The sequence below is a fragment of the Lepisosteus oculatus genome, chromosome 11 (assembly GCF_040954835.1).
Source record: "Lepisosteus oculatus isolate fLepOcu1 chromosome 11, fLepOcu1.hap2, whole genome shotgun sequence".
Classification (NCBI taxonomy): domain Eukaryota; kingdom Metazoa; phylum Chordata; class Actinopteri; order Semionotiformes; family Lepisosteidae; genus Lepisosteus; species Lepisosteus oculatus.
In genome coordinates this window covers 26,775,291-26,799,828 of record NC_090706.1, presented here as the reverse complement: position 1 = coordinate 26,799,828, position 24,538 = coordinate 26,775,291, and the positions used below count along the sequence as shown (strand labels likewise).

Below are 24,538 nucleotides of genomic sequence, written 5' to 3'. Positions count from 1 at the left end.
GGGTTTTCTGCTTTCATTTAATTTTGAGAAGTAGGAACCCGCAAGGGTCTGAAATCATGAGACATTTATGATTTATGTAAATGTGTGATCAACCCAGATCAGTACTTTAAATGTTCATTATAAAATGCAGTCCAGACTGCATCTAAGTGTTACTTCATATTTAGAGTGACAAGAATATGAGTCAATTGTCTTAGCATGTGTAAAATAGTATTATTGTAAATGAATATACCATATTTCCATGGAAATTGATTTTTTTAATTTAAAACATTAGGAGAATGATATGATACATATGCTCTATCATTCACAAATGTGTGAGGATGTATTGCAAACATTCATTACTGTATATTCTTGAAAATAGATATTTGTATTGGTAGATCACTAATGTGTGATTGGAGTTAAAACATACATTCTAATTGTGCTAAATAAGGCTTATACTGCCTTAAAATTATTTGGTAATTTCACTTTCTAGAATAAAATATATTGGTAATTTGAGAGCATGTTTAGAATATTATTTCTGTCTGTAAAATGACATCATTTGAAAAGCATGTGATATCAGGTGATATCTATCTGATTTTTGTATAGTATATCATACGGTATACATCTGTTAAAATGAACAGTTCTAGAATCATTACAATTGTGTTTAACAAGAATGAAATGAGGTCTAACCAATCGCTGTCTCTTGTGTCGGTGTAGTGCCATAATTGGGAGGGTGATTAGTAAGCAGTATCAAACAGCAAAGATGAACTAGACCAGGTTATTTTGCTGTTGCAGAACAGCATAGTGTACAGTATATAGTATAATCTGCTGTGGCTGGAATTCTGCCATGGAATGTTTTCTGATCAGTATACAGCCTCTGTTCCCCTCTACACAGATTTCTCAAGAAGATGGCCAAGTCATGGTGTTGGTAGTAAATAATATCATCATATAGCTGACACAGGCCTGTCTGTCTTCTGGGCTGTGATTGTGGAGAAAGCTGTGATTTCCTTGCTGTGACTCATATGGACAGGGGAGGAGATGCCTCTCAATACATTTGGACAGTGGTTGGGCAGCCTACCATGAGAGCATCGTCCAGCTTGCACTGTCTTCATATTCGCCAATCAAGGCAACCAGTCCTCCAGTGTCACATCTCCTCATACAGTACACTGGTTTTGGCCTAGCAACTGTGGCCCGGCTCTGCTACTATACTTTCTGGGGCAAAGTGCCTTTTAAAACCACGACACAAAGGTGTTGCTAGTAAGGCTGCTGTGCCTTTATACCGGGGGTGGTCACTGCTGAATTATTATACTTAATATATTTTTATATTTTATATTTTTTCATATTAAGAAAGATATTTTATAGTAAAATTTCATATTCAATATAACATAAGGATATATAAAAAAGAAGACTGTAATGAGGGAGGAAGAAATTCCCTTGACTTTTTAAACATTTTCTAATGACTGAAATTCAGAATTTTTGACTTGAAAATGTTTTTTTACAAAGACTATCTCTTTGATTAAACAGATATGATGTTGTTATTGTTGTTGACATTAGAGTTCTTAATGTGACAAGGTAATAATTTCCTTTTCCAAGCAATTTTTCCTTAAAAATGCTAGCAGATTGCCATGCTTCTCTAACAGTCAAACTCTTAATTAAGGTGGCTATAAGACTGATATGACAGAAAAGAAATCAGTGTATTGCTATAGTGGACTTGGCAAACATTCTTTGATTCCATATGTGTCTGTGTTTGTAACAGGTCTTCCAATTCCTAGAGAGAATGGGGAAGAGGAGAGAAAGGAAACATTGGAGGACCTTAGAGAATTTCTTTGAGGCGATGGACTTTCCCAACTGAGCGTATTCAAGGCCACTGTAGTACTTGTGGAAATGGCAAAGAAGAGCCGTTCTAAGGGCGAGAAGCCCGAAGCTCTTATTGCTGCTTTACAGGCAGCCAATGAAGATCTCAGGTCTAAACTGACTGACATTCAAATAGAACTGCACCAGGAGAAGTGCAAGGTGAGGCGTCCAGGTGGAGGATGTGCATGTGTCCCTGGGTGTTGGCGTGTTGGTGTGTCCCTGACTGTGAGTACAGTATGTCCTTGAATATGGCGGTATGGCTTCCTGTGTTGGTAGGTTCCTGAGGTGAGTGGATTGGTGTCAGGGTACGGATGTGATGTGTAGGTGGGTGACTCACTGGGAATGGGTATGTGGATGAGTTCCTAGGTGTAGGTGGGTGTCTTAGTGGGGATAGGTATTTGGTATGTTCCTGGTTACAGGAGGTGGGGGTCTCAATGGGAATGGATGTGTAATGAGTTCCTCAGATTAGGTGGGCGTCTCAGTGGGAATGGGTACCTGGATGAGTCACTTGAGGTGCCTGTGTTTGTGAATGTATCCACTGCTGTGTATACTGTATGTGTTTGTATTTTTACTGTATATGCTTACTATCAAAGATATAATACTATAAAAGCCTGTGTGGAAAAACAATGCTGTCTGATTTTGATGAAAGAGAGGTTAGTTCCTGCTGCTTCCCCTTGCTGTGTGGCTTGGCTTGTGATTACTCCCAACCTTTCCCTGGACAGGTGAGCAAACTGGAACGAGAGAAGGTCCAGGAAGGGAAGAAGATCCGTGAGCAGGAGCAGCACAAGCACACGGTGACGCTGACAGAGCTGAAAGCCAAGATGCATGAGGACAAGATGAAGGAGCTGCAGGCCGTGCGGGAGAACCTGCTCAAGCAGCACGAGCAGGAGCTGGCCCGCACCATCAAGATCAAGGACGCCGAGAACCAGAGGCTCAAGACGGCGCTGAACGGCCTGCGGGACGGCAGCAGCGATAAAGTAAGGACAGCTTTGACTCTGGAGGCCAAGGAGGAGGCCAGGAAGTTCTTTGACTCTGAGCGCCTGAAGCTGCTGCAGGAAATCGCGGAGCTCAAAGCAACCAAGAAGCAAACGGACGAGGCCCTGAGTAAGATGATCCAGGCCGACAAGATTAAAGCTGGAGACCTGAGAAGTGAGCATCAGTTACACCAGGAGCAGATCTCCAAGATTAAGTGGGACTGTGAGAGGGATATCCGTAGGCTTGTGAGTATTTCATTTCTTTAATCAGGTGTCGGTCATTATTATTATGTTTTTTTCTACTGTATATGCAGACGTTAAAGCAGTTTTAGTATGTATTTTTGTGTCATAAGCCATGGTCCGGTTCAATTCACTTCCCTCAAAGATATGTGCTAGTTTAGGACATGTGATGCATTAAGTTATGATTGTTTACATTAAAGGACTGTTATTTCTTACCATTAATACCAACTACTAAATTGCGTTAATTAATATTTTGATTAAAAACTTAACACTTAAAAAACTTAAAAGAAAGCTGGAGTTACTGTAGAGCAGCTGGGATGCCATGGGACTGATCCATGTTCTCCTGTCTTTCAAAATGCAATAAAACAGATAAACAGAATTATAGAACAGAAGAAGGAAATTAAGTGATTAGCATCACTATTAGATGCCTTGTGATACAGTGCTCAGTATCCCTTTTAATTGTTATGTTACAGTTGGCCTTTGTAATTTTAGTGATTTGAATACAATGTAGATTGTTTTAAATTCTAAATAAATTCTAACTGCATAGTTCCTGTGACTGTAGATTGTGTTGTCTACTGCACTATAAACTTTGTCACAGTTTAAACTGTTGTGAGATTTTGAGGTGTGTGTGAAAGAGAGAAAAAATAGAGGGGGAGGTTTGGAAATTGGGGATTTATTGCAACTGTCAGTGCAACCTAAAGGAAGCTGCTTTTCGAGAGAAAGGTGTGACAAGCTCTGTAGCAGAATTTCTCTCAGAAATAATCCCCTCACTGTGCCGGGGCCCTGGGTTATATTCCTATAGTGTGTAGTGGAGTTTTCTACTGTAGTGGAGTTTGTATGCTTTCCCTGTGAACGCCGGAGTTTCGACCTATGTCTCAGGTTTTGTCCCACAGTCTAAAAACATACCGGTACGTTAATTGGCTTCTGGGAAAATTGGCCCCAGTTTCAGTCTGTGTGCCTCTTGTTTAGTGGGGTAAGTTCCGGCTCTCCTGCAACATTGTGTTGGATAAAGTAGCTTAAAAAATGGATGGATGAATGTTTGTCATTTTATCATCTTGATTAATTGCTTTTTGGTCTGACACAATATTCTAACACATGCATTAGGATTTATCATGTGGGTAGGAGCACAATTATTCGCATAGAATGTATATAGACCCATATGGAGATTAGTATACAGTAGGATAAGAGCAGGCGATAAAAACACTCTAATGCTGCTCACAAACTATGCAGTGCATGAAAGGTTAAACACAGTCATTTTGAGCAATGACAAGCCTCCTTTTTGTCAACGCTATCATCTTGTTTCTCTGAGTGTGACAGTTCATGACTAGTACAGTATATCATGACAAATAACCCAGGAATATAGAACTTCCACAAAGTCATTCTTGTGACCTGTGGGCTGATTTTGAACTTGAATTTCTCACAGAGTGCCATATTTCTTCACCAATGACATCTCGATTGCCTCCTGCCGTAGGTGGACGAGATCAAAAGTAAAGACAGGACCATTTTCGCACTGGAAAAGGAACTGGAGACTCAGACAGGGTTCCTGCAGAAACTGCAGCTGCAGAAGGACGCCCTAGATGAGCAGCTCTTTCTGGTGAAGGAGGCAGAGTGCAACCTGGGCAGCCCCAAGCGCGAGATTCCAGGGAGGGCAGGAGACGGGGCAGAGCACTGTGGAAGCCCGGTAGGTCACCTCAGTTCCAGGGGTACAGGATCGCCGGCAGAATTTGAGAATCAGCCTGGCATGTGCATCAGGTAAACAAATCAGTCTGGCAAAACAGACAAAGGAGGACAAAGGTGTTTTTGGTGTCCCAAAGTGTTAGAGAGGTACACTGGCAGATTGAAACTTGAAAGACTGAAACTAAGCAGGAATGAACAATGCCAGTAAAGATTCCAGTTCCTCCAGTTGCACTGCAATTTCCCTCACGGGATCAATAAAGTATCTATCTATCTCACCCACTCTCTAGTAGGGGTTTTATGGAATCTGGATCCTCTGTGGTCTCAGTCTTGTAGGTTTTTGCTCTTCTTCTGGGGGAAAAATCCCATGTTTTCTAATTGTATTAAAAAGGATCCCACATGCTGTAATCCCATTGAAAAGGTAACCTTATCAGGTTGTTGGAATTTGCCTCAGTTGCATGCAGTAATGTAATAGGCAAGGCATCCTTGCTAAGATGGTGATAGGTTCTCTTAGTATTTTTTGGGGGGGGAATCACTTCATCATCTGCAAGTTTAAATGTGATGTTCTTAGCTCACTTTGCTATTTGTGCATGTGAGCATGAGCGATAATTAATAATTTGTGATGTACAAAGATAAATGAGTAGGTTGAAGAGTTTAGGAATGTATCTTAATTGAACTGAACTGGACTGCTTGTAATGGCATTAAACTGAAAAGCTCACCAACCATTGCATTCCACGGAACTAATGAGAGTCGTTGCTGCTGTAGTGCATTTAAGCACTCGGACTACTTCAGCATAAATTATGCAATTTAAATCTTTTATACCATATATATCATGCCATCCTTTCACGGACATAAAATATGTGATAATGAATAAATAAACATAGTAATTAAACATTGTAAGATGAGGTTACATTTTTTCTCAGAAGGCAGAGATCGGATTGCTTTGAATTAAGTTGTTAATAGGCCATCGAGATGTAGAATAGTCTCACTAGTCAGTGAGTCCGTTCATTTAGAATTTATTTGTTTAATTACGTTTTTTGAGACCACACATCCCTGTATCTTAACTGTTTTAAAGGATTTGGTCTCTTTTGCATTTCTGTTTTATGTTGTTTTTGTCTCAGCGTGGAAAGAATTAATGCTTTTATCTGAATTTAATGAAATGGATGCAGATGAAATAAGAGCTAATATACAGTAGGTCTGTATCCATATGGGGCATGTGAACTCAAATCAGTTGAATATTGGACCTGTGTTTCTAATGCAGGACATGCGGAGGAACCAGAGAAAAATGGCAGAGTTGAATTCGACCATCCGGAAGCTTGAGGACAGAAACACACTGTTGGTTGATGAAAGGAATGCACTGGTATGAACCCATTGGTATTTTTGTTCTAGAAGTTAAAAAATACACATTTTCCAACCCTGTAAAAATGAGGCTTGTAGCTGAGAAACTGTAACACTAAAGGTGGTTTAGTATTGGGAAAGTTTCTGTCCTGTTCTTTTTTTGCACCAGTTTTAGGGGTAACAGGTTGAATTTTTGTTTAATCTTTTCCATGTTAAAAAATGTGGTTTACAGGTTAAATTACCCATAATCTGCCTCTCCTAATACAATACTCAATTTTGCATAAAAGCAGCTTTTACATTCATTTCTAGAATGAGTTTCAGTGTTTTGGAACCAATCCATAGCAAGCTTGTCTTTGTTTGCTCCTTTGAAATTACAATGATGGATTACTGAAGTCAAAAAGAAGAGAAATGTGGCTGTGTAAAACATTACAGTGAAAGAGCCGAAACCGCAAGTACCTGTCTGCTTTTTCCAACAGCTGAAACGGGTACGAGAAACTGAGAAACAATGCAAACCACTCCTGGAAAAAAATAAGCTGCTCACCAAGAGAAACGATGAGCTCACCCAGTCGCTGCAGCGCCTTGAAGAGAAGCTCAAGGTGCTGACGAAAGAAAACCTGGAAATGGTGAGTGTACCAGGTGGAAGAAGTGAACTTCACTTCAAAACTGAGACAGATGTGTAATGCGCCACTGTGCTCCTGAGGCTCTTACAGACAAATGAATGATTAGCGAAAATTATTGTGTTTGTTTCTTGGTTATATCTGCCTTTTCCAATTACAAAAAGGTGTGCTTTGAAAGCTCACATCCTGAACATACAAAAGGTCTGATCTGTGGTTTTGTAACAGTGTGTTCTTTGCATTGATTAGAAATCTTCATGGTTTGATTTTTGTTTTTCTACAGAAAGATAAGATGAGCTCTCACCACCCTCTCAAGAAGCTAAAATCTTTGAATGATCTGGATCAAGCTCATGAAGAACAGGAAATAGAATTTTTAAAACTTCAGGTTTTAGAACAACAGAATATGATTGATGACCTAACCAGGGTAAGCCTTCTTCCGTAGTCTGCAACATTTGTATGCCTCTCTTAGGTAGACAAGAGATAACTTATTGTACAAGTTTGTATGGGACCAAAAGGCTTAGATAAGATGATAACTGCATAATAAATAGGAACTTACACATAGTTTTTGTCTTCTGTGACAGTTGCAGTGCAATCAGAACAAAATATGAGGTTTTTAGAGATTGTTGTTATTTAAATATTAGTAAATCATGGACAGAAAGGTAGCACAATAGTTATTATTGTTGTCTCACAGCTCTGGGGTCCTGGGTTCATTTATGGACCTGGGTTGCTAATAGCATGGAGTTTGTAGGTTCTCCCTGTGTTTGTGTGGTTTTCCCCCAGGCGCTCTAGTTACTTCGAATTTTCCTGGTTTCCTGCCTGTGGATCCCAGATATGCTGATGCCAGTGTGGCTTGTGCACAGCAGGAAGTCCTGAGCAGAGACATTACCATTACAGTCTGATTTTGTGATGCTATAGATGCATATGCTTGTTGCATATAATGACATCAACTCAATCGATGACATCCTGCTCAGTGATTCAGGACAAGGAAAATCTTTAGCCTAGGATGCAGTCCCTTCTTGTCAGGAATGAAACAGTACCAGATTTCCCTGATACACTGCAAGAGCTTTGGAAAGCAGTATCACATGCTGATAAGCCAAGAGAAGTACGTGGGTATGGGAATGTGTGCACCAGAGTAGGCAGTACAGAGAAAACTGCATGTCACATGGAGAGGAGAAACAAACAGAAACTCCTCCTTGGATCTCTGTTCATATCACTCCACTGGCTCCTTTTCTCTGGAGTCCTTGAGTGAACAGTTTTCTGATCTTCAAGTCCAGAGATAGAGTCTAGATACAGTATCCCTGGGTGAAGCGTTTTTTATAACTTTTCTGTATAATAATAATAGGGAATTTTGGCCAGGACACCAGGATAACATCCCCACTGTTTTCGAGAAACTCCCTTGGATTTTAATGACCACAGAGAGTCAGAACCTCACTTTTACATCTCTTCCAATAGACAGCTTCTTTTTTTTTTTTTACAATATAGTGCCCCCAACACTATACTGGGGCATTAGGACCCACACAGACTGCAGGATGAGCACTCCTTAATTGGTCCCACTAACACCTCTTCCAGCAGCAACCTTAGTTTTCCCAGGAGGTCTCCCATCCAGGTACTGGCCAAGCTCACCTGCTTAGCTTCGGTGGGTTGCTAGCTCTGAGCTGCAGGGTGATATGCTGCTGGCCATATAACCTCATTCTATCTCAAAAAGAATGATTACATTCATGTACCAGGAGCTTAATATTTGAGTATTTGTCAAAGCATTTTTATCTACTGTATGTACAGTATGTTTATTGCTTGTATTATAGTTGCTTGGTTCTCTATATCTATCGTCTCAAAGATTATTTTTAATGTACATTCTGTAATGTAATTCTTTTTAAGGACAGAGAAAAACTTCTACGGAGAAAGAAACATAAACGAAGTTCAAAGCCCATCAAGGTGAGAAATCTCTGACGCTCCGTCACATGCACTCTTGTGTCCACTTTAGCTCTCTAGATCCCACAAATGTATTAAATATTTAAATTGTTTAGTGGGTTTGAGGGGTGACAACGGGTGAGGCATCAATCGTAAGAGTGGGATTTATCAACAAATCAGAACAGAATGGAAGAGTGGGAGCCGCAAAGCTCCCAGAGGGAGTTCTAATTCAGGCCTGGCTGTCAGGTGTGTCAGCACAAGAATTTAATGAGCACTGAATGAGAGGTTTGTGAGACCACAGAGTTTTCTTTGGAGGTCAGGATTCATGTTTGGCATGCCTGTTATGTCCAGCTATGCAGAATGCTTGTCAGTTAATGGTGTTTAAATGTGCAGATTTTAAATGTTTAGAATTAGGGTGACTAGAAACATTTGTAGTAGTAAAGCATCACATGGCTATCTTTTTAATGGTCTCCCGAATGAAATGAATTGAAATGTTTTTGGTGCCTACTTTTAGATAAGAAAAGATCACTGTATTGGCCATATGCAATTTCTTGTATTAGGAATTTTTTCTTTACGCATACCCCAACTTGCTCTTCATGAGATACAAGACAGGGAGAGAAGCTTGGGGTCAGAGTGCAGAGTCAGCCATTTATACGGCACCCCTGGAGCAGTTGAGGCTAAGGGCCTTGCTCAGGGGCCCAACGGAGTAGGATTCCTCTGCCAACCGCGGGATATGAACCGGCAACCTTCCAGCCACAGACGCAGATCCTTACCCACAGAGCCACTGCACTGCCCCTTTTTCAGGTCTATAACTGCGTAAATTTAAGCTTTGTATCTCATAGTTATCATATTTCTATGCAGAGACATATAGTAGTGGATACCTTCTTTGGGTATGACGAGGAATCAATGGACTCCGAAACTTCTTCAGTGGCCTCTTTCCGAACTGACAGGACACCGGCAACTCCTGACGAAGACCTGGATGAAGTAAGGTCTTCGGAGCCCAAACAAAAGTCACTCACATTCTAATTAGCCTATGGGGCTTACCATTTGTTAGAAGAAACAAATGTAAATAAATTATGATTTGTGATTTACCCTGTAAATTCCCATTTTCTGATGTTTGGGGAAATAAACTTATTTACAGTGTTAATGTCAACAGAATAGGCAGCACGGTAGTGCAGCGATTAACATTGTTACTTCGCAGGACTGGGGCCCTAGGTTCAGTTCCTCCCACAGTTTAAAGACGTACTGGCAGGTTATTTGGCTTCTTGGAAAATAGGCCTTGCTGTGATGTGTCTGTGTCTGTGTCTGTGTCTGCTCTGCGATGGACTGGTATCCCTTTCAGGGTGTACCTTGCCTTGCTCCTGTTGCATGCTGGGATAATCTCCCTGCAGCCTTGTACAGGATAGAGTGGTTAGAAAATGGATGGATATCAATAGTAAACAGTCCAAATGCTCCAGGGTGACACTCCACAATAGCAACAGTGGTTATCAAGTGACAGTGCTGACTTGGGGTGTGGTCTTCTCCCAGCTGGGTCCAGTTTTATTTGAACAATTCCTTGGTTTACTTTGTGGAATTACCTCCAACTTGTTATGATTGTAGAGCTTGGCGGCAGAGGAGTCGGAGCTGCGGTTCCGTCAGCTGACCAGGGAATACCAAGCTCTCCAGCGAGCATATGCCCTCCTACAGGAACAGAAAGGGGGCATTCTAGATGCAGAGAAGGAAGCCAAGGTACCAACTTCAACTCGTTGGCAGGAAATCTTTTGTAGAAGGAGGCATATAAATGACCTGTGACTTTGCCCATTTAACCCCTAGAGCACTCATAAATCACCAACAGTGGCAGCAGTTTAGTTCTATTCCTGTCTTCATAATACCATTAGCCACGCTGAAATCTGCTGTAAGACGTTTACGTTATGTTGGAAATTTTTATCAAAATGTATATTTAATTATGCTATATTCAGAATGACCATTTTTATATATGGAACAAGTAAAGGTTTATTCCATGCTGAAAAGAAAAGAAACACAACTTTGAGCCGTGGAGCCCTCTTCAGGCTCTTGACACCTGAAGAAAACTTAAAGGCCGAAATGTTGTGTTTCTTTTCTTCTCTTTTCAGCATGGAATAAACCTTTACTTGTTCCTTTGCAGCCTACGCATGCTGACGCAGCTACCCACTTGAACTTCTTCAGCCTACTTCTACTGCAACCCACTATGCCTTCTGCTAAATCTTTCTCTAGATCTCTTCATCATTCCTTCTCCTTCTCCCTGGGCTACCTGCCCCCTTCTCTCACCAGACCAACATTCCGTCTCTTCACAGCGATCTGTTCCAAGACCAGACTTTCCAACCACCTCCTATTCCTTTACATATGCCGTCGTTATCATTTCATTCCTAAAGGATTTAATCTGAAATTTAACACCTCTTCCTTTGACTTGGACACTTCTTCAACAATTTTCAAGGAAACTAATGCTTTCTGACATTTTCTTCCTTGAACAACAGCTTACCCTTTCTGACAACAACATTAAAGAAGCTAAGGATTTTTGTATGACTAATAGCTCCACATCATCTTCCCTTTATAACTAACCTCAGCGGATCCCTCAACTCCAGACTTCCTCACTGCAGATCAGGATAAAAAACTCTATCATCTTTTACAGAAAAAAATGTCAACACTCCCACTACCTCCACTAATCATAATCTTGTGGTAACCGTACCCTCAGACTTTTCTCAGCAGTTGTGTACCAGTCCCCAAGATGCTGGACATCCCCAAACCCAAGTTGATCTTAACTGCTTTTACTGCAGGATTTGGTTCAGAGCACATTTTGCTGGTGACTCCTCTTCATCAGCAACCCGGTTATCAATGCCATTAACAATATTAATCCTAAACAGAGCTGTTGGACTCCCCTCTCTGGCTGTTTTCTGTCAGTAGAGTACTTCATTAATCAATGCAACAATCAAGCTCCTAAAACCCTTTCCACACCCAGGAAACACTGGTCTAACCACACCTAAGGAAGGCTCCACAGCTGAAACATTGTGTTTCTTTTCTTCACTTTTCAGCAAGGAATAAACCTTTACTTGTTCCTTTGCAGTCTACACACACTGACAGAGCTACCCACTTGAACATCTCTATATACAGTATGTTTGTTTTAGTATGTAAGGTACAAGTCTATAGATAAATCAAATTTCCTTGTTTTTACTGCCCCTCCTGTGCTGCTAAGATATCGAATATAAAAGAGAATCACACATTTGTCTACACCACATACTGTGTTTATCATACTATTCAGTCAGATGTCTAGAAACTCAGTCTTGTGAGCAATGTGTGATTTAGAATGAAAGTAGCTGTGACAGATCCTACCCTTATATACCCTAATGGTCTGTATGCATCTAAAACACAAGGTGGCCATAAACTACAGTCCAGTGTCTTAGGTCACACATCACAAAAACACGTGACATATGGATTTTTTATTTGAAAAACATTGTGAGAATGTGCAGGGACAACCTTTACTACTATTCTAATCAATTATAAAATGAACACCTACTGTGTTGCTATTTACAAAGATTACAGCCTGTCTATCGGTCTCTAGTGGCAGGTTGCTATAACTGCAAACCCGCCTTCAGCCAGCATGCTTACACTGTGTCCATATTGTAAATTATGTGCATTTGATATAAAGGAGTACTGACCACAGTGTTCTCTTATACAGGCTCATGAACAGCTTCAAGCTGAAGTTCTCAGGTATAAAGCTAAAATCGAAGACCTTGAAAAAGAAATCTCTCAAAAGGGACAGGTAAAGAAATGTATTTTATTATTTATGTCATTCCTTTAAAAAATAAAAAAATAAACACAGGATAATGAAAATCTCTTTATAGAATTATTTGGGAAAGATGTGTATATAATGTAATACATAGACATGCAGGGAACAAACTTCCCTAACACAGAGCAGTAATACTCTGTGTATCACGAAGTGTTTGAATACAAACAATGAGTAGTTTGTTTAATAAAATATACATACTGTATATTTGTACTGTACATAGTACTGTACTGCAAATAGAAGAATAAATAGTATAATAGTAATTAGTAATTAAATAGTAATAGTAATTAAATAGTAAATAGTACTGTAAATAGAAGAGTAGTTGTCCTCTGATATAAAGTCTGACATTGTAATTGTAGGATGCCAATAGGAATAAACCAGGTTTTGAATCTGACTGTGAAAAGTTCAGGATTCAAAACCATGCACTGGGCTGTCCTCATTTATTACCCTGTTGATGGCAAAGGGTAATCAATCCAATGTGTTTATCATTTGAGGCTCAAGGCAGATTAATTAGTTACTATTTTACTTTTGAATTGATATTATCAATCCATTTATCTTTTTTTCTTTCATAATCCTCCTGACATTTTCCCTCTAGGATTCCAAATGGGTAGAAGAAAAGCAATTGTTCCTCCGAAGAAATCAAGACCTCCTTGATAAGGTAGGTAGCTGCTGAGGTTTGAATATTCCTTCGAAACATTAATTTGAAATGAGTAAATCATTGTGTTATTGTATATTTTTTTTGCAGGTGGAAAAACTGGAAGCAGATATAAATAGACTTCAACAAGAGCTACAAGATTCCAAGGACCAGAATGAGCTGCTCGAGTTTCGGATTTTAGAGTTAGAGGTGTGCCAGTTTTCCTCTTTATACTGCATGAGAGATGTGAGAGATGTTAAAAAGGCAACAAATACCATTGCCCCTAATGTTAATATTTTTATTGGATTTTATACCAGTCAGTATAAAATATGACTACTTTTCAAGTCTGTAATTAGTTGTTATCTTTATACGATTTAATTGTAGCTGAGCATTGAATCTTCACTGCCGCTGTATACTGCATAAGAGTCACATAAGGTGGGGAAAAAAGATTGCTTTAGGAATTGCATTGAAAAGCTCCATGTTCATGAATCCTTAATGTGCCAATGTAGGATCTTAAAGAATATTGCCTATGTCTCAAAACAAAATCTCAATAACTACATTTCGAATTAGGAATGGAAATAAAGATCATGGCGTGATAAGAACTGTTGAGCTGAGCATGGTAATGAAAGAATGAAAGAACTTTTAAGCATTTTTTGTTGTTTTGGGGAACTGTTGGATACTTAAACAATAAAGCAAAGACTATTCAGCAAAACACCCCGATGCTATCCCCCCCTTCTCTTCTCTGCCTGTAGGCCTAGTCTGTGGAACGAATTGAAATTCAGACACCAGCTCCACACAGTTCACTGCTCCAGCAGCATCACTAATTGACCACTCGGTTACATTGCCTGTTCAGAAATGGGCTGTCTGGCATACCCAGACTGAACTGTTGATTTGAAAGGGGGACTTGCTCATATAACGTATATCTCCACCTACTGTACAATATGTGTATTTTCATGTCATAGAACTAACCGAAGGTGTGGGGACAGTTTTTATAACTACAATGGCTCATGCAAAACAATTATATGAAAATAGAAGTTTTTTTGGTATGAAACTCTTATAATAGAACAGCATTTACAGTACAGCAGGCTCTCAGAGTTCAAGGTTAGATCTGTGTGTCGATTTTTCTTTCTCTTCAGGAGCGCGAGAGGAGATCTCCACCCTTCAATCTGCAGATCCACCAGCCATTCTCAGAAGGAGTGAGTGCTCTGCAGATCTACTGCATAAAGGAAGGAGTGAAGGTATGGCTGAGGACACAAGGCCTCACAACACAGTAGATCTTGAAAAAATCAGACATGAATAAATGACTCTGATTTTTTATTACTCGGTATTGCTAAGGTCTTTCAATAAAGGTGCACAATGTCTATGTTCCCAATTTCTTTTCAAACATATAGTAAATACATAAGAACATATCACCATGTTGTCATTGAGAGGAGGCCATTGGAACATGTAGACCATTTTATAGCTAATTGATCCAAGAATCTCATCCAGCCGTTTCCTGAAAAAAAGCCAGAGTCTCAGCTTCTCAGCTGATATGAATTTGGATGTACTGTACAGTTGTCCATGTGGTGCTCCACTAACTATATCACCCCAACAATATCTGTGGTCTATATTTTATAATTATTAACACATTCTCAATGGAAACAAGCACTTACATTTCTCTAAATAGTTACCACATGTAATTTGAGAATGAATCTTTTATGGGGAACTTTATCAAAAAGCCTTACTAAAATATTTTATTCTTGGCTGTTAACACTACAGATGATATTCCATTTGATTTAGTTCTGGACTTACAAATGTGCTAATGGCAGCCATTGTCTTAAAGACTTAAAATGTGTCAAATGTTTCTAGTTTTTGAAGAAAGAAAATCTTATTCTGTTTATTACTGAGATTTGTTGGCGTCTTTTAACGGTTCATTGGTTGTGTTCTCGAAAATGCCTTTATGTAAGGTGCAAAATAAGACCTGCAAAATAACAGTTTTATGCTAAGATCTCTCATCTGAATATTTGTCATTATAACCCTAGCCAAAAAGGAAAGGTTCTTTTCCCAAACTGATAGTCATATTTATTATTAATAAGCTCTTACACATTTTTTTTTCCTTTTTAGGATGTTTGTATTCCTGATCTTATAAAGCTCTTGGATATACTTGGAGACAATGGGGTAAGTACTGTTTTGCATGTGCTACTCATTCTGTACTATAGCGGCACTATTGCTTGAATGCATGCATTACTTTTTTATAAAGACAAACTACATGGTCCTGTTGTTTGAGAAAAAAGCATGATGAAGAATGGAAGCGGAAAAGAAAATCACAAGTCTTAACAATATAGTAATAAGAGTAATATGGATTGTTAGGCTTTCGGTGTAAAATAAGTTGCTCCTTAAGTATATTGATTGTTTCATTACACAGAGCTACTTGAAAATTGCCTGATCTAGTGAAATGTGCAAAGAAAAGAAAGAAAAACACTCAAAGACAAAAGCTTGAGCTTTAACAACAGAAAGAATCAATGATTCATCAGTTGTGAAGGTTTTTTCAGGCACTATCCTTCAGAATCCTTCAGTACTTCTGCCCACTTTTGTGGGCAGAAGTACAGTTAATTTTATATTTCTCTTTACATATCTTTCATACAGAATTTAAGGAATGAAGAGCAAGTGGCCATCATACAAGCAAGCACAGTGTTATCCCTCGCAGAAAAGGTACTTCAGTGTCAGTGAATCCTCTATACCTTTAAACCATGAAACATCAGAAATCCTCCATCAGTAAAACTGCAAATGTTTTCTAAACCGAAATTCCTTCTAGTTTCTAGTATGCTTTTTATTTAATTTCAGTTCAGTTCATTGGCTGAAAGAATTGAAACAATGGTAGGGTTACCAATGCAGTGTCTGATTTTAATATCTATGAAGTTGCGCTGCATTTGTTTGCTGTTTGGACTTTCTCTGTCTTGTCTTGCTCTGTCCAATAGTGGATACAGCAGATTGAAGGCACCGAAGCTGCTCTTCATCAGAAAATGTTGGATCTGGAGCTTGAAATGGTGAGTGTGTGAGATGACCATCACAGTTATGTATTTAAGTCCTGTTCCTCAGAAACTCTGCCTGTCCCGTTGATGCCAAATATTTTTGGGCACATGCTTTTATGCAAATAACTAGCATTTGGACCCACACATAAGATTGCATGGGATATGAACCTACTATCTTCCACTTGTGAGTCCAGCACCCTAACTACTACTCCACACCACTGCCTTATATTTGAAACTAACATCCTAGTACGGTTATAGGGATGCAGTAATAACATTGGTCCTGTCTTCAATGTGGCAAGCTAGTCTGAGATCTCATCCACACTGTAGACATACTGTAACAGATTTTGCAGGAGCAGAGGGTATTAACTCCACTGTCCTGGAGTTTTTAAAACCGGTACCCCTGCTGGTACCGTATTATGATGACTAAAGCCACCCATACCATTTAAAAATAATGCGCTGAGACATGCTATCATTGCATTAGAAAGCAAGTGATATCAGGGGTATTGAGGCAGTAGCATGACATCTTTATTTTATATGGACAACCAATATGTTTCAACCTTGGTGCAGATCGGTTGAATAATGTATTCATACATCATCCACACCATACTAATTTTCCATTCTAGCACAGGTTTCAAGATGTGAAAACCATGACTTCTGTACACTTTCATTCATGCTGCAGTTTGGAATATTTTTCTGATTGCTTTACAGGAGATGTTTTGTAAGCAGAAAGGCTACTTGGAGGAGGAACTCGATTATAGGAAGCAAGCCTTGGACCAGGCCTACATGGTAAATACAATCTCATTTTATTGATTTTCATAATAATTGTTATGAGTTCAGATCCGTGGTGGGAAGTCTGCAGTCATTGTCTTCTCACTGAAACAATGGTTATCCCTATGCAATAGGTTGATGTTGTCTTTCAGAATTATACATGTATCAAGAGCCCTCTTCTTCTGCTAAAAAGTAAAAAACTTCTGAGTAAAAAACAAAACTTGCTCCAAATTGTTTTGCAGCAAATCCAGGAGCTGGAAGCCACCCTGTACAATGCCTTACAGCAGGACACGGTGATAAAGTATGGGGAATCTCTGACAGAGAGGCAGAAGGACGAGCTGCGCACTGCTGTGGAGAAACTCCGGCGCCAGATGTTGAGGAAAAGTCGGGAGTACGACTGCCAGATCTTGCAGGAGAGGATGGAGCTGCTTCACCAGGCACACCAGGTATTCTCCTGAAAGCATCCTCGCTGCCTTACTTTAACTGGGTTATTGTACACTACCTAGACCTGAGCTACTATCTGTGTGGAGTTTCCATGTTCTCCCTGTGTTCATGTGGGTTTTTTTCCTGATGTTCCAGTTTCCTTGCATAGTCCAAAAACATACTGTTAGGTTAATTGGCTTCTGGGAAAATTCGCCCTGGTGTGAATGTGTGGTTGTGTGAGTGTCCCCTGAGATGGGCTGATGTCCTGTCCAGGGTGTATCCTATCTTGCGCTCATTGCGTGCTCCGAAAGTCTCCAGCTTCCCCATAACCCTGAACAGGAAGAAGCAGTTAGAAAATGGGTGGATTATAAAATACCTTAGGGATAAGCAAATACATTCTTTTTTTTTCTAAATGGGTATGTTGTTGTATAAATATTAGACTTTGAAGAAGTCTGAAACTTCCATACAGGCAACTTTTCATTTACTGTAATTCATTAAATTTGGTGTGGGCTCTGTGCAGAGAAACCCCAGCAGATTTCTGTCAAATGAACAATGAAACACTAACCAGAGGGCATAAGTGGGAACTACTGTACATGTGCATGAAGGAAGAAAAATATTTTTTTTACAGATAACAGCTTCTTATTTTAGGAACACTTAATAGGTTTATTCAATGCTGAAAAGAGAAGAAAGAAAACACGTTTCGGCTGTGGGCCCTTCTTCGGGTGTTTTAGGCCTTGCGCAAGTCGAAGCTGAATATTGCTATTCTCAGTGTGCACACCAGAGGGCAGGGTTGTGTATAAATAAAATACAAATCCTCAAAATATGGGGGGTAACTTCATGCCTTACAGAGTCACTCGCTTCACTTTTTTAGTAGTTAATAATATTTATTTTGCCCTTATGCTGTCTCACAGAAATATATTTTTTAAAAACTGCAGTGTGTGCTCCAGTACAAAAGTGAAATGTTACATTTTCCAATTCATACTGTACAAAGCAAAAATAATTTCTATTTTCAGAGAATTCGAGATCTAGAGGATAAAACTGATATCCAGAAGAGACAAATTAAAGACCTTGAAGAAAAGGTGAGATATTTTCATGCGCAATACACAAAATATATTTACAGTGTACATCGTGCCAAGTCATTTTAAGATGGCATCAGAAATGGTTTTCATTTTGGATAAACCTTCCAGCTGTGTTTTGTTGTTAAAAGAGATATATGCTTTTTAGAATTACAACATATTTGGGAGTTCTGAATGGAATAAATGCATACATCAAAGTGTAAATTTATTACTGAATTAAGAATAGTCATTGAAAAAATAGAACTGTATAACCTCGTATTTTTTACTTTGATGATGGCTGTGCAAAGAAACCCCGGTGGATTTCTTCCAATTGACCAATTAAACATGAACCAGAGCTTAGTTGGATAGTACACAAAAGTAGGTCTTTACACAAAGCGTTGTGGGAGTGTGGAACAAGCTTCCCGGACATGTTGTTGAAGCCGATACCCTGGTTTCTTTCACAAAATGGCTGGATCACAGCCTTGGATCAAGGCTAGATGGGCCAAAAGATCTTTAGTTCTACATGTTTTTTTTATGTTCTTAAAGGTGCTGTCCCATGTTCCTTGCTCGGTGTTTCTCTCTGTAAATTCAATTTTCAGCTGTTCTTTCCTGCTTCAGCCTCCCACTAACAGATGTTTGTCTTTCCCACTCTCTGCAGTTTTTGTTTCTCTTCTTATTCTTTTCTCTTGCCTTTATCCTTTGGCCTTGATCCTCACAACATCTCCCAGCTAAGGTGAGTCGTTCTCATGGATGGGGTAATGCCACATATTTGTTCTGGAAAAGTAAAACAAAATCAACATGTGTCTCTGTCTTGTTTTTTTTTAAATACTTCTAAAAGGGGGTGGGGGGTACTTAGTGAATCTGCCTTCGGTGCTCTTTTAAAAAACTGCAGCCGGAATTGGATTTAAAATGTATGCATTTCAGAAGCTTTATATCCTTTATAGCTTTATAGGCCTTTTTCATATCTGTCTTCAATTTAATTAAAACTTGTTTTTCAGTACTGTATTACCTTAGTAATTTTCTGTGAATGTTTAGCCTTGGGAATCCTATATTATACAATGTCATTGTTTTAAAACCACTTATCACCCACCTCATTAATATTGCATTTTTCAAATTTTTTACTGATCCACTGTGTAACAATGTCTTTGTTTGATTTTGTTTTTGCAGACTAGATGGCAGTGCGGAAAAATTGTACAGAACAACTTTTTTTCTCTTAAAATATGCCAAGCCTTGTTTACTGTATATTTACCATATTTACGTAGCAAAGGCTACTGATATCTATTTTTAACAAGCCATTCAATGGATTGGTTGTCTGACATTTTCTGAACACCCAATCTGGTTGTGTTATATGCTGCATTAAACTGATCCTGTGTTAACCAGTCAAGTAAACTTTTACCTTGAGAGAAGATACAAGTGCTCGCCTGTTACCCATCAACAAAACAAGTCTCAGACATCAAACCAAAGTTGGAAAGATCCTATCTCTGCCATGCAGGGGAATTCTGCAAGACTTCACTCAACTCCTGGGAGATGAATGCAGGAATAGTGAAGATTTGGAGATGATACAAACCATCAGCCCATAAGGATATTATGGATTCTCTTCCGCATGCCACATGAATGGTGGTAAACAAGACAGTCTGCATTAGAAAATGGCCCTTCAGCAGTTAGGGTCTAGGTGAACTCACTCAGGAACTGTGGTCAAGGAGACTCACTGTACTGTAACTTAACTTACAACACTGGAAAAACAAAAAGATCCTGCAAGTGACTCTATATGGATCTCTTAGTGACATATAGCAAGAACACAGAACAATCACTGTAAGGCATGAACACTGTACCACCAAGGTTCACAGAATACAAACCACCTGATTAAATAGCCTGTTGACTAGTAAGACAGAAAATAATATTAAATATCCTGAACCTGCTACATCTTTATTTTTTAAAATCTCAAAGAACTGAAGTAGCTCATTCACGTCTAGTGTTTTTTAAACACTTCCTGTCTATTACAGTGTCTCAAGATTTTTTTCCTGAAATGACACTCTCTAACCTACTGTATAATATACCTTTGTTGATATGTATATGACTGTGTCTATTAATTGTAATGGCTTTCCTTTACTTTTGTGAATACTTCCGAATTTTTGCAGCTTGAACAATAGAATTTCTTGGCGTTTGACATATAAACTGCTCTATTATTGTGGTGACAGCTGCAAAAGGTCTTAATGTTTTTCGAATGTCAGTATCAAATTGGAAGAATCTTTTTCTCTTTTTTTTTACTGTAAACAGTAAATATTCTATACCAGCAGGAATATACCAATGGGTTTATACTTTGCTAATAGGTCTGCTCCAGTTAATAGCTGCACTTCGCTCGTAATGAACTCTGGACTTGCTACAGTACATCTAGTTAATTATGTCTATTCAACAGGATAGATACAATTGCTGCAAGTGTTGCTATAGTAAAAAAAAATGTGTTTGCTACATTTTTCTATGTTTCTCTGAAATATTTTGATGAGTTTGGTTTACTGCAAGCATTATCATCTGGAATAATTCAATGATCTCTTCCATCTGAAACAAGAAGAAGTCATTGTAATTGATATTATGGCTATGTCTTATTTTACCCCTGGGCTCAGTATTTGCTTTGCAATATTAAAAAGCCTGTGAGACAGAAAGTGTTGTGCCTGTTCTGGAAACACTTGGCTGCTCTTGCTTTTCAAATTTTTTAAAAGGACTATGAACTATATATTTCTTGCTGCACACATGTTCTTAGCTTGCGTTAAAGGGGAAAGATCCATTCCACCGAACTTAGCTTTGTGCCGAACCTTATTTACATACAACAATGATGGCCTTAAATGCTCTGTCCCTCTTTTTTCTTTTTATTTATATGGCATACATGTGTGCTGGTTTCTGACTTCTTCTGATGTAATTAACTTTCCCTAATCACCTGGATTTTGTTAACCCTTTTGTCTTCCAACAGAACCTTGATTTAAATGGCTTCTCTCAGTTCTTTGTTATACATAAAGGGGAAAAACATGGAAATCAAAGAAAATAAACTCAATGACCTTTGGTTTTCTGCATTTGTTTTGTTACTGGACTTCTTGGAAGGAAACTATAGTTGGGCTTTTGGTGTGTTTCACAGTGTGTGTGTGTGACAGTCTATCTCTCTTTGCGTGTGTACTGTACACAGCTTGGACTTGTATGTGTTGGTTCACATTGTAATATTTTCCTGCCCAGATCATTTGTATTTCTTGCTGGAAAAACTCCAGTTGTTGACGAAGCTGGCAATATTATTTAATCTGGCCTTACTAAAGGACATTTATACAAGTCTCCTTCAGTCTCTCGTATTTTCAATAGTGCAGCTTAATTCTTATACATTAGAAATTTCTCATTTTGTTTTCTGTGTAATTACTTTCCCTTCTCTGATTACATTGTCTCCCTCTGCACATTGAAACATCTGATTGTCACGTTTTAGTAGTTATTCATTATTGCTTACATATTTATTTTTGTCACACGGCTTTCTTCAGTTGATATGAGGGTGAATCAGAGAATCATGAAGAGTGGATCACTATCAGTAGAAATTGATTCTTATTTTTATTGTTAGTGCGGGTTACATCATTTCTCTGTGGTAATAGGCTTCCGTTATGAATTTGTTTTTTGTGGAACATCCTGTATCCTATACCAGAAGCTAACAGACTAATTGTTTCCATTATTCCAATGCCTGACTATTGTTTAGAAGTAGATTTCGTTTTCAAACCTTGTGAAACAGTTTTTGAAAACACATCTAGGAAACCTTACATTTTAAAGAATAAAAATAAACATTTCAACAGCATTAACATTCCTTAAAAGAAGACCTTTGTTTAAACACCATGTAAAAGAAGACCTGCCCTTTTATAATTAAATACACATTCAGCTAAATATTTGTAGCTTAAGTTTAACCGTAAGGTGTTGTGTCACATGCACACTGTATGATTGTATGAAGGTTGCTGGTTGCTGAAGCTGAATGTGGTATGGAGGGATGTGTGTCCTGCACCATATCTCCTTGTACCAGAATTGGGAATTGCTTTAACTGGATGATATAATTGTTAACTGGAAGCTACATGAAAATATTTAGATGAGAGCACAGGTGTCCTTAAAGTGGAATTGAATTCCTGGTGTGGGATATGTTCAAGGGTAATTAATCCCCAATTCAATATGATCATTTATCCAATGCCTTGTTTAGCTGCAGGTGTAAAGACAGAGCAAACATTAACTCCTGTAGTGCTGAGATTCAAAGTGAAGCTTTTTTGAATGAAATTAGTTTTAATATGAGGTGATTAAAAAACTGCATTTTATCTTAAAGGGATTCTATTTGTATAACTGTGGGTTTCAATTGACCTTTTTTTTTTACCAGACTGACAGTACTGCCCTATAATTTAAAGGAAATGCATTTTCCTGGCACAGGGATGCTTTCACTGTGAAGTCAGGGGCCCAAGCTTTCCTGCTAATAGAAGAATGAAAACTATCCCTTAGTGCAACATGAGAACCTCACAGTCTGTGCTTTTTGCCTTCACCATACACCCATGAGCCCCAAGTCTTGTCTGTTCTTTGGTCTCTGAGCAAGGCAAACAGTCTTCCCCATAAGTAAATAGTCACTGTCCTTTCACATACTGTATCTGTTTACTTTCCTTCTTTGAGGTCTCACAGGGGTACAGCCAGGACTGTGTCTCCAGCATAGAGTCAGGCATCTGCTTCACCAGAAATGTCTGTCTGAGTTAACTTTTTGTTTATTTATATTTCTTAATAATTGTAAAGATGAAATATCATTTTTAAACAAATGTTCAACTATACATACTAATGTCAGAGAGTTTTTTACAACTAAAGTTACTAAAGTAACTTTTTTCCAATTTGGACAGCTTTTCTGAGAGGGATGTGCAGACATTTGTTTTGCAATTTTAAAAAAAAAATCTCATTAACTGTCCAAAAACATAATCGCAACTTCTGGTATGTGGGTTTGGCCAGGCAATAGGCTGTAGAGCTGGCTCGTATAAAAGCAGAGGTTAAGCAGTAAAAATGAAGCCCATTCGGGGAGAGAGTGTTCTTCCTCAAGTAAGCAAAGCAGTCTTAACTCTAACTGAGCACAAATTGATAAGTCATGCCCTGATGTTATGCTCTCCAGAACAGGCCTGTGAAAAGTGCTTAATTTAATTAAAGTGAATAATATGATTTCTGTAAAAAATGCAATGAGTTTGACATTACAAGTGGAAGCAGCTGCTGTGAAACTGAGCATGATGACATAAAACTACTATTTTGAGGTTTTGGTACGAACTCCCCCATGTTCTGAGACACCACTGCAAATTTAATTTTATAATTACAGATTTTATGGAAGTACAACACTGAGAAAATACAGTACTAGAGTATGTATGAGTTGACATTGGGTGTCTGATTTTCTTCACTCTCAATAGAATTTAACAAAAGAATCCTACTTCACATTAAATGTTAACATCCATTTAAAAACAAACATAAGAGGTGCTTGTATTTTGCTAATGTTTTTGTATTGCTATAAATTACAAAGTACTATCGTAAATACTAAGTGGACCCTTCAAATCAGCTGACTGGTAATTTCTTAAGTACAAGCGGCATGTAAACAACAACATTTATACAGCATGTTTATTTTTTTCTGATCTGAACTCATCAGTTTTTAAATTTGGATAAATACAACTTACTATACACAAAGTCAAAGCGGCCTTTTATGAATTCCATCCTATACATTTTTTTTAAGTCTGTCTAGTAGAAGTGCTTTAGGTTTACATTTTTAGTAACACCTTTATGACACCAGGATTTTAGAGGTCAGTAACAATTTACCTAGCCATGAAGATGAAGCTCTATACAGTACATTGGCTTCTTTCAATAAATTTCCGGATGAAATCCTCAGATCTACTGTATGTTACCAGTAAATCAAGATAGTTGGGCCAAATGTCTTCCTCTTGTTTGTAACCAATCTTATGTTCTGCATTTAAAGTACTCTAACACACAAGGAATCTAAAGGACTCTAACACTCAAACCTGTGAGAAGGTCTAACCCTAACCTCACCCATTTCTATCTACATATGTTTTAATATTGCACTTCTTGCTGACTCACACACTGTACAAGTTGGCTCAACCTTCATTAAAGGAAGGAAGTACTGACAACACCCTACTCATAGACGGGTTGTTCTCCTCAGTCAGGTGAGTTAAATGAGTGAAATGCTTTATTTGAATCATGTCTCTTCTCCACCTTATCTAGTGTTTGGCCAAGCTACGGAAC

General features: G+C 38.5%; 1 protein-coding gene across 2 annotated transcripts in view; it reads left to right on the top strand.

The window, feature by feature from the left end:
* jakmip2 (janus kinase and microtubule interacting protein 2) overlaps positions 1-21,333 on the top strand; it is a 36,852-nt gene extending 15,519 nt beyond the window's left edge. The window contains exons 2-22 of one of the 2 annotated variants that reach the window (XM_006631825.3): positions 1,733-1,989; positions 2,553-3,050; positions 4,516-4,725; positions 5,980-6,078; positions 6,533-6,679; positions 6,954-7,094; positions 8,546-8,602; positions 9,440-9,562; positions 10,178-10,306; positions 12,270-12,353; positions 12,973-13,035; positions 13,123-13,221; positions 14,148-14,249; positions 15,115-15,168; positions 15,637-15,702; positions 15,969-16,037; positions 16,731-16,808; positions 17,033-17,236; positions 18,227-18,292; positions 18,927-19,001; positions 19,436-19,524. In XM_006631825.3, coding sequence (XP_006631888.1) covers positions 1,861-1,989; positions 2,553-3,050; positions 4,516-4,725; positions 5,980-6,078; positions 6,533-6,679; positions 6,954-7,094; positions 8,546-8,602; positions 9,440-9,562; positions 10,178-10,306; positions 12,270-12,353; positions 12,973-13,035; positions 13,123-13,221; positions 14,148-14,249; positions 15,115-15,168; positions 15,637-15,702; positions 15,969-16,037; positions 16,731-16,808; positions 17,033-17,236; positions 18,227-18,292; positions 18,927-18,977 — 2,469 coding nt within the window. In that variant the 5' untranslated portion in view covers positions 1,733-1,860 and the 3' untranslated portion in view covers positions 18,978-19,001; positions 19,436-19,524. Of the gene's footprint in view, positions 1-1,732; positions 1,990-2,552; positions 3,051-4,515; positions 4,726-5,979; positions 6,079-6,532; positions 6,680-6,953; positions 7,095-8,545; positions 8,603-9,439; positions 9,563-10,177; positions 10,307-12,269; positions 12,354-12,972; positions 13,036-13,122; positions 13,222-14,147; positions 14,250-15,114; positions 15,169-15,636; positions 15,703-15,968; positions 16,038-16,730; positions 16,809-17,032; positions 17,237-18,226; positions 18,293-18,926; positions 19,002-19,435 lie in introns of both variants that reach the window. The other variant, XM_015349421.2, reaches the window with a different exon arrangement.
* The last annotated feature ends 3,205 nt before the right edge of the window (positions 21,334-24,538 follow it).